The sequence below is a fragment of the Xyrauchen texanus genome, chromosome 4 (assembly GCF_025860055.1).
Source record: "Xyrauchen texanus isolate HMW12.3.18 chromosome 4, RBS_HiC_50CHRs, whole genome shotgun sequence".
In the NCBI taxonomy this organism is placed as follows: domain Eukaryota; kingdom Metazoa; phylum Chordata; class Actinopteri; order Cypriniformes; family Catostomidae; genus Xyrauchen; species Xyrauchen texanus.
This window is the reverse complement of record NC_068279.1, coordinates 46,968,496-46,978,211: the sequence shown is the minus strand read 5'-3', so window position 1 is coordinate 46,978,211 and position 9,716 is coordinate 46,968,496. Positions and strand designations below refer to the sequence as shown.

The following is a 9,716-nucleotide window of genomic DNA, read 5'->3' as shown; positions in this document are numbered from 1 at the left end:
AGTGTTTAATATTCAATTATAGTCATAGGTAAACGTTTAAATGATTAAAGCATGCATTAATGCTGAATCTAAAGGTAGAAGGTAGAACGTAATCTTGCTCTATATTGAGATTTTTTTTATAGAATTATTAATAAACAGATGTCACACCGTCTATGTTTTAAATTAATAGATGCATTATGCCCTCATATAGCTAGATTTTTTAATCAAGTGGACACAGATTGTAAGTATTTACACCACAACTGTAATTATTTGCATGTTAAATCTGATGAAAAACCTAAATGCACTGCCACATTTTTTGTTTTGTTTGTAACCAGTCAGTATTCATTCTATTGACTCTCAGGAAGTTTCTGTCCCTTCAGAAGAGATGTCACATGAACGCAAACTGCACGAGCCCTCCCTCGGTCGGACACGGACAATGTAGGCGTGGTGTAGATGTTTGCTATGCCAGAGTTTCCGTATGTTCGCATGTAGCTCAATTAGCTAAATTATAAGAGCGCTCAGCTATTATAAGAGTCTTTCTAACTTCGGTAAGTTATTTGAGCCTCGTTTAGGATTGTTGTTGTTCAGCTTCAGTGTTGTTTTCTGACATACTAAACTGTTGGAAGTGCTTCGGGATGAGAGAAATTAAAGAAGGTGTGGAATTGAAATCACTATGTTGTTCCAAAACACGTAAAAATCGGTTATGTTCGTGAAATTGTAAAGTTGCTTTAACGCGTTTGTATAATATGCCTCCAACTACAATCCGTTTTTCCAATAGTTCGTTATGTTGTTGTTTATCATTTACGGTATTTGTTTTTGTGTGCTGACTCTTGGGAAGTTCTAGCGATGTTACTGCACAATGTTGACTCGTGACTGATAAATCAGACTCTAATTTGATTAAGACCTTTAGTTTGTTTGTAAGGTCAAAGGCAGTACAAGACTTTTTTATTTCACCCTTTTCTTTCCTTCCCTTCCTTGCTTTTTTATTTCCTTGCTTCCTACCTTCTTTTCCTTCCTCCCTCTCTTCCTTCTTTATTTCTTTCTTTGCTTTCTTCCTTCCTACCTACCTTCTTTCTTCCCTCACGTCCTCATTTCCTTCCTCCTACTCTATCCTTTCTTTTCTTGCTTTCTTCCTTGCTCCCTCACTTCCTCCTTTCCTTCCTCCCTTACGTCCTCCTTTCCTTCATTCTTTCTTTTGTTGCTTTTTATTCCTTCCTCTTCTTCCTTTCTTTTCTTGCTTTCTTCCTTGCTCCCTCACTTCCTCCTTTCCTTCCTCCTCTTCTTTCTTTTCTTGCTTCCTTCCTTCCTCCCTTACGTCCTCCTTTCCTTCATTCTTTCTTTTCTTGCTTTTTATTCCTTCCTCCTCTTCCTTTCTTTTCTTGCTTTCTTCCTCCTTTTCTTGCTTACTACTTCCTTCCTACCTACCTTCTTTCTTTTCTTGCTTTCTTCCTTCCTCACTTCCTCCTTTCCTTCCCTGCCTTCTTTCTTTTCTTGCTTTTTATTCCTTCCTTCTCTTCCTTTCTTTTCTTGCTTTCTTCCTTCCTCCCTCACTTCCTCCTTTCTTTTCTTGCTTTCTACCTTCCTCCCTCACTTCCTCCTTTCCATCCTCCCTTCTTTCTTTTCTTGCTTTCTTCCTACCTTCTTTCTTTCTTCCCGCACTTCCTCCTCCTCTTCTTTCTTTTCTTGCTTTCTACCTTCCTCTCCCCTTCCTCCATTCCTTCCATCCTACCTCCTTTCTTTTCCTTCCTTCTTCCTTCCTCCCTTCCTTGCTTTCTTCCTTCTATCCATCCTTCCTTTCTCCCTCCCTTCCTTGCTTTCTCCTTTCCTCCCTCCCTTCTTTACTTACTTTCTCCCTTCCTTTTCTTCCCACCTCACTACTTTTCCTTCACTCTCTTTCTTCCTTCCTTGCTTTACCTCCCTCCCTTCCTTGGGTGCTTCTCATTTCTAAAATTGTGCTTCCTTTCTTCACTTCCTTGCTCCTCACTTTTAGGAAATGATGCACGAAAATGAAACCAAGATGGAGGAATTGAAGCTAGACAGATTTGTAAAATATAATGTCCTGCTCTCGCACGCGTCACTTTAGCCTGCCATATCTGTGCAGCTGCATTACCTCTGAGTGTTTTTTCATAATATAAAACAATGATTTGAAATGCACTATTACGTGTGTGACCGTTATGTTTTAAGCTGCAAATGTGAAACATAAAAAAATTTAAACTTGTGTCAGATGTGAAAGGGGAGGAGAATTGATGTGTGCATCATGTGCTTAGACCAAAATGTCTTCTACATGAGATGCTCCTGTTCTTCCTCCCTCAAGCACCCAATGTAAACTTCCTCAGTCCTTGCCTCCCTGCTGTGCATTTAGAGAACTGATCATCAGTTCTTTATGATGGCGGACTTGGATCGGTTTCCGGGTCACAAAGGAGTGAGGAAATGAGAAGCACCACTTTGTCTCCTTCCCTCCATCTCTTTCTTTCTTTCGTTTAAAATGTTTTTATTTTTCTTTCTTCCTTTCTTTCTTTTTAGGCTCTTCCTGTTTTATCTTCTCTTTAGCTGCATGCAAACTACTGTGCACTATTTGCACACCTTTGTGTTCTTCAGTCATGGTATTTTGAATGTCATTGAGATAGCGGTGTGTTTCTATATGAACATTGTTTAAGAGTGTGGCTGATTCTGATTGTGGTTTCTTTCTTTTGGTCAATGGAGATGATAAATGAACATTTCATTTCAAATTTTCCCTCTGGGTATCAGTAAATTGTGATGGGTTCCTTATGAAAAAGCTTCTAGCAAAAGATGTACCATGTTTGATATACCATGATATTGCCACAATACTTTATTTAAGTGAGAACCATTTGAATAATGTAATACCAGTGAATTTGAGCTTCACAGTTTAATTTATATATTAAAAAATGATGCTATACTATTATTCTCTCTCTCTCTCTCTCTCTCTCTCTCTCTCTCTCTCTCTCTCTCTCAGGTCAGAGTGAAAAAAAGAGGATGGAAGACCGGCGTTTACTGCAAAATATTCGTAGACCACCCAAACTCAGCACACCTGTTCTAAGTACTCACAATTAAGTTTACTTCAAGAGTGTAATATGGTCTACTACATATTTTATAAATTGTCATATTAATAGTTTAAATTCTTTGACAGTTTAGAACTATATTAATCTGATGTTGAAGTGTTATGCCGGTTATGGGGCTGGGAAGGGAGGAGAGGACGGGAGGGGTCAAGATCTACTTCCAAAACACAATCACAACAGATGGCTGAGCATCACATTTTGAAAACAAAAGAGTTTTGAGGCACTTTGCTGTATATCAGTCATGTGACTGTGAAGAATGAACAGTTAGCAAATCTGCAAAAAGATTTGTATGTTTTGCTCAAACTTTTGAGAAGAAAGTGAGAACATCACTCAAAACCAGCACTGCTTTAAGACGACATTAATTCATAGATATTTATTCTTACAAGGAGTGTTTCTGGTTTAATACAAGTTAAACTGTATTGTCAGCATTTGTGGCATGCTGATAACCACAGAAAATAATTTAAAATATCCCCTTTTCTAATGAAACAAAATGTTTTCCAGTAAGGCACAATCAATGAAAGTAAACTGGTCCAATATACAAAACATTAAATAAACAGTTTTTCAATAGCTGTGGCTATTCCACAATGTGGAAGTATAACACGTGTTAACATGACTCTAGGGTGATACAATCACTTGATCTAATCACGGTGTTTAGTGTAAAAGTCCACTCTCATGTCTGATTTAAGATTGGTGTTGAAGTCTTGCGTCTGCCCGGAACAGCTGTTATGAGTTTTCACATGTACCTATTTTTTGTGGCATTGCTTCAACTTCAGTTTATAAACCGGAAGAACGAAATTGCTCAGTAAAACGAAAAAATAACCACTTTCCCCTCAACAGTAAACACAGTGAGTGGTGGTGGTGTAGTGGTCTAAGCACATAACTGGTAATCTGGTAATTGGAAGGATGCTGGTTCAAGCCCCACAGCCACCACCATTGTGTCCTTGAGCAAGGCACTTAACTCCAGGTTGCTCTGGGGGGATCGTCCCTGCAATAAGGACTCTGTAAGTCGCTTTGGATAAAAGCGTCTGCCAAATGCATAAATGTAAATGTAGTATTGTTTTAAAAGATGTGCAAAATGTACATACGTATGTTAACCACTCAAAAAATCTGTTTCGGGGTTTTAAGGCCCTTTAATCTGAGATATAACAGCTTTCATGCTGTGATTTCGAAAACAAAAGTTAGTTAAATCCAAATACTTTTCAAGCCTTGTCCATATAGGTAAGACTCTGGTAACAGAAGTAGTGATTTGTAAGTTGTAAGGCCTTCACATTGGATACAATAGTGGGGTGGCTGTGGCTCAGGTGGTAGAGCGGATCGGCTACCAATCACCGGGTTGGTGGTTCAATTCCCGGCCCACACGACTCCACATGCCGAAGTGTCCTTGGGCAAGACACTGAACCCCAAGTTGCTCCCAATGGCAGGCTAGCGCCTTGCATTGCTGCTCTGTCGCCGTTGGTGTACGAGTGTGAGTGTGGATGGGTGATTGGGACACAGTGTAAAGTGCTTTGGTAACCTCCAAGGTTAATAAAAAATCACTGTATAAGTGCAGACCATTTACCATGCTGTGAGAAATACACCGGAAATAATCTGCTTTCATTTTGTCTGCCTCTAACCAATGTTTCACAGTAATCTCCAAACTAATTGTGATCGCTTTGCCCGTCGCTCAGGTATCGATTGGTAAGTGGTCCAGATTTTTGACAACATCAGTTTACTTTGGTCAAATAAACAAACCCAGATATGAATATAATGTTCCTTCTCCTTCACAGGTGCAATATATCTGCAGGATTGTCCAAAGCAGCCCTATATCCCCATCTATCTGCTGGTGTCAGGTGTGTTTGCACTGATGCTGGGCCTGTTGTCTTGCCTGCCATGCGCTCAGGAGCCTGAGGAGGGCACTCAAACTCCTCTGAGCGGTCTCTGCACAGCCTGGAACTCACTGGTGTCCCTTTTCCTCTTCTGCTGGTTCATCGCTGGTAAGACATCCGAGTGTGAGCAATAACGGTATAATGTGTTATCAGCTTTCAAATGAAGTCAGTTTATTATAGCTCAAGGTTTGGACTGGTACAGGGTTCAAAATCTAATTTTACTCCAAAATCTAAACTCTGCCATCATTTACTCACCCTTTAGGTTGTTCACAACACCCTATTACACCCTACATAAGAGATGTTTGCATAATGTCTGAGTGGCTCTTTTCCATTTTTCAGTTTCCATTGTTTGAACGATCCTTCTTAACACTTGCCAAATTTGTCTTTGGGGAGTAATTAAAATGACTTGTAGGAATTGGGTTTTAAAAAATGTTTTTAGCTACTGCAATTGCAAAAGTGTGGTTTTAATGAATGGTTCAAAAGTCACAGAAAATGTTGCATAGTGAGGATGTCTTCAAAAATAATGACATAAACAGTTTTCATTTATCACTTAATGTCATCCAGTAAACATAAAAAGGCTAAATCAATATTTGGTGTGACCTCCTTTGCCTTTAAAGCAGCACCAATTTTCTTAGGTACACCTGGACACAGTTTTTCTTGGTTGTTGGCAGATAGGATGTTCTAACACAGTTCTTCTATCTATTTCGGCTGTCTCAGTTGCTTCTGTCTCTTTATGTAATCCCAGACTGACACAATGTTCAGTGGGGGGATTTGTGGGGATCATGAAATCTGTTGCAGGGCTCCCTGTTCTTCTATTCTAATCTTTTCTATTTGCAAAAGTAAAGTTTTTACTTTTGCAAATTTTTTTTTGGGTGAGTCTAACATTTATATTTGCTATTGACACACTAAAGCTGAAGATATAAATAACCATCTTATGACAAAAGTTTTTGTGAATCTGTGAAAGACTTTTATATATATATATATATTAAATTATAATTTTTTTGTCTGCACCTGAAGTAACAGAAGTTTAGTTTGAGCGCAACATTTTCTCTACTTTATGGCTAAAATGTCAGAATTAATATTTTTTATTTACTTGAGACAAATCATAAAAGCAAAACATACAAAAGGTGTACCTTTGTAACAACTAATTTTAACTGAAAGAAATTTCCCATTTTTAAATATTATTTTTTTATTTTTGTATGTATGTATATATATATATATATATATATACACACACCTAAAGGATTATTAGGAACACCTGTTCAATTTCTCATTAATGCAATTATCTAATCAACCAATCACATGGCAGTTGCTTCAATGCATTTAGGGGTGTGGTCCTGGTCAAGACAATCTCCTGAACTCCAAACTGAATGTCAGAATGGGAAAGAAAGGTGATTTAAGCAATTTTGAGCATGGCATGGTTGTTGGTGCCAGACGGGCCGGTCTGAGTATTTCACAATCTGCTCAGTTACTGGGATTTTCTCGCACAACCATTTCTAGGGTTTACACAGAATGGTGTGAAAAGGAAAAACATCCAGTATGCGGCAGTCCTGTGGGCTGAAAATGCCTTGTTGATGCTAGAGGTCAGAGGAGAATGGGCCGACTGATTCAAGCTGATAGAAGAGCAACTTTGCCTGAAATAACCACTCGTTACAACCGAGGTATGCAGCAAAGCATTTGTGAAGCCACAACATGCACAACCTTGAGGCGGATGGGCTACAACAGCAGAAGACCCCACCGGGTACCACTCATCTCCACTACAAATAGGAAAAAGAGGCTACAATTTGCAAGAGCTCACCAAAATTGGACAGTTAAAAGACTGGAAAAATGTTGCCTGGTCTGATGAGTCTCGATTTCTGTTGAGACATTCAGATGGTAGAGTCAGAATTTGGCGTAAACAGAATGAGAACATGGATCCATCATGCCTTGTTACCACTGTGCAGGCTGGTGGTGGTGGTGTAATGGTGTGGGGGATGTTTTCTTGGCACAATTAGGCCCCTTAGTGCCAATTGGGCATCGTTTAAATGCCACGGCCTACCTGTGCATTGTTTCTGACCATGTCCATCCCTTTATGGCCACCATGTACCCATCCTCTGATGGCTACTTCCAGCAGGATAATGCACCATGTCACAAAGCTCGAATCATTTCAAATTGGTTTCTTGAACATGACAGTGAGTTCACTGTACTAAAATGGCCCCCACAGTCACCAGATCTCAACCCAATAGAGCGTCTTTGGGATGTGGTGGAACAGGAGCTTCTTGCCCTGGATGTGCATCCCACAAATCTCCATCAACTGCAAGATGCTATCCTATCAATATGGGCCAACATTTCTAAAGAATGCTTTCAGCACCTTGTTGAATCAATGCCATGTACAATTAAGGCAGTTCTGAAGGCGAAAGGGGGTCAAACACAGTATTAGTATGGTGTTCCTAATAATCCTTTAGGTGAGTGTATTTTCGCTGGAGTTTTGTGTACGCTTCTGTAAACGGCGTGCTCATCAGAGCGCTTGAGAAGTGGTTCATCTTCACACGATCTCAAGAGAGCTGCTCATGTGACATCAGCGGTGCGGTTCCCTGAGATGTTTGGAGTTCAACTGAATGAGACACAAGTGCTTTTTCCTCCGTGCTCACTGGTGAGTGAGATGTTGGTTCGAGTCCCGTTCGGAGTGGGGCGAGCAGGACCGGTTACACCAAGGTCAAAATAAATTCCAGTAATGATGAGAAAAAAGTTGATTGATATACATCAGTCTGGGAAGGGCTGCAAAGCTATTTCAAAGGATCTGGGAATCCAAAGAACCAAAATGATCTCCAAATGGAGAAAACTTGGCACAGTAGTGAACCTTCCCAGAAGTGACCGACCTTCCAAAATTCCTCCAAGAGGAATTTCCTTTGCACAGTGACGACTCATCCAGGAAGTCAGAAAAAAGCCAAGGACAACATCCAAGGAACTGCATGCCTCTCTCGCATTAATAAAGGTCACTGTTCATGACTCCACTATCAGAAAGAAACTGGCAAAAAATGGCATCCATTGAAGAGTGCGAGGCGAAAACCACTGCTAACCCAGAAGAAGGCTCAGCTGAATTTAGCCAAAACACACTTTGATGATCCTCAAAGTTTTTGAGAGAATGAGTCAAAAGTGTAACTGTTTGGAAGACGGGTCCCGTTACATCTGGCGTAAATCAAACACAGAATCCCACAAAAAGAACATCATATAGTTATATGTCAAGCATGGTGGTGGTACTGTGATGGTGTGGGGATGCTTTGCTACTTCAGGGCAACTTGCAATAATCGAGGGAAACATGAATTCTGCTCTCTACCAGAATATCCTGAAGGAGAACGGCTGGTCAACAGTCTGTGAGTGGAAGCTCAAGAGCAACTGGATTATGCAGCAAGACAATGATCCAAAGCATAGCAGTAAGTCCACCTTTTGAATGGATCAAAAGTTCTGAGTTGAACATGATTGAGATGCTGTGGCAGGACATTAAAAGGGCAGTTCTTGCTCAATCCTCCAATGTGGCTGAACTAAATCAGTTCTGCAAGGAAGAGTGGGCCAAAATTCCACCACAGCATTGTGAAAGACTGAAATCCAGTTATCTGAAGCCTTTGGTTGTAGTTGTTCCTGCTAAAGGTTGCACAACCAGCTATGAAGTTTAAGGGGGTAGTTTGTTTTTCACATGGGTGATATAGGTGTTGGATAACTTTTTTGCTTCAATTAAAAATATATATATTTGAAAACTGGATTTGTGTTTACTCAGGTTGACTTTTATGTTATATCTTGTTTGAAGATCTAAAACAGTTTAGTATGTAAAAAAACACAAAAATAGAAGAAATCAGGAATGGGGCAAATACTTTTTAACAGCACTGTATTTGAGGTGTATTCAAGTAATTGTTGTGTTTGCATTTTTTAATAACTCTATAGATCTTGCCAAAAAACGAGCGTCACGTGATTGACCCATGTATATTTTCTCAATTCTCCTGAAATCTGAACAAAGTTCATTTTAGAACCTGCTTGTTTATAATGATAGTTTTGAAAGCTTTACCATTGTTCAAAAGCTTTTGGGTCTACCAGTCAGTCTGATATCCCCTAACTTATCTCATGACCAATGAATTTGCCACAAGATTTAATTAGGAATTTGGTTTTATAGCACCCTTAAACTGTGTGCTCCTCTCTCTACAGGTAATGTATGGATCTACTCCATTTACCAGCCTTCTTACACCCCTGACAAGGACCAGTATTGCAATAAAACGCTGTATCTGTTCGCTTTCTGGACCACCACACTGGTCTATATTTTGCTGGGCGTCATCTTCTTAGGTGGTTGCTGTATGTTATTCTGCATGTGTTTGTTTGGAAGTCTGGGATTAAGTAGAAATGGGGATGATGATGATGTGTGATTGAAAGGACCAACAGTCAAAGGAACACCTGATGTTTTTAAAGTTTATTCTTCTGTGCACTTTAGCAGTTTGAGGCTTACTAATTTTTGCTGTAATTTTGCACTATTGATAAGAGGCCATTGGCAGTGATTGGGAGTTTTTCTTAAGACGAGTGAGAACTTGTCCGAATAATTGCATGGTTGCCTGTGTTGGATTTTGCACTTAAGCATATGGTTAAATGCTCAATAAAGAAAAAGAGATTCATTCATGAATACAAAAGATCATCTTACCCAGCATTCAGTTTGTTCATTCGGTCAATTCTTTTTTTTTTTTTTTTATAATCACCACTAAACTCAACTCGGCAACCGAGTTCATACATATCCATGCTAGTTTCCTGTCTCTTGTGATATTCCATGGTCTCTTTC

At 39.6% G+C, this 9,716-nt stretch overlaps 1 protein-coding gene across 1 annotated transcript; it reads left to right on the top strand.

The window, feature by feature from the left end:
- Window positions 1–392: 392 nt before the first annotated feature.
- On the top strand, window positions 393–9,574 carry LOC127638139 (transmembrane protein 272-like). Its single transcript, XM_052119517.1, has 5 exons — window positions 393–527; window positions 2,954–3,037; window positions 4,683–4,733; window positions 4,823–5,029; window positions 9,098–9,574. The coding sequence occupies exons 2-5, from the start codon at window positions 2,974–2,976 to the stop codon at window positions 9,310–9,312; spliced, it is 537 nt and encodes a 178-aa protein (XP_051975477.1). The 5' UTR covers window positions 393–527; window positions 2,954–2,973; the 3' UTR covers window positions 9,313–9,574.
- The last annotated feature ends 142 nt before the right edge of the window (window positions 9,575–9,716 follow it).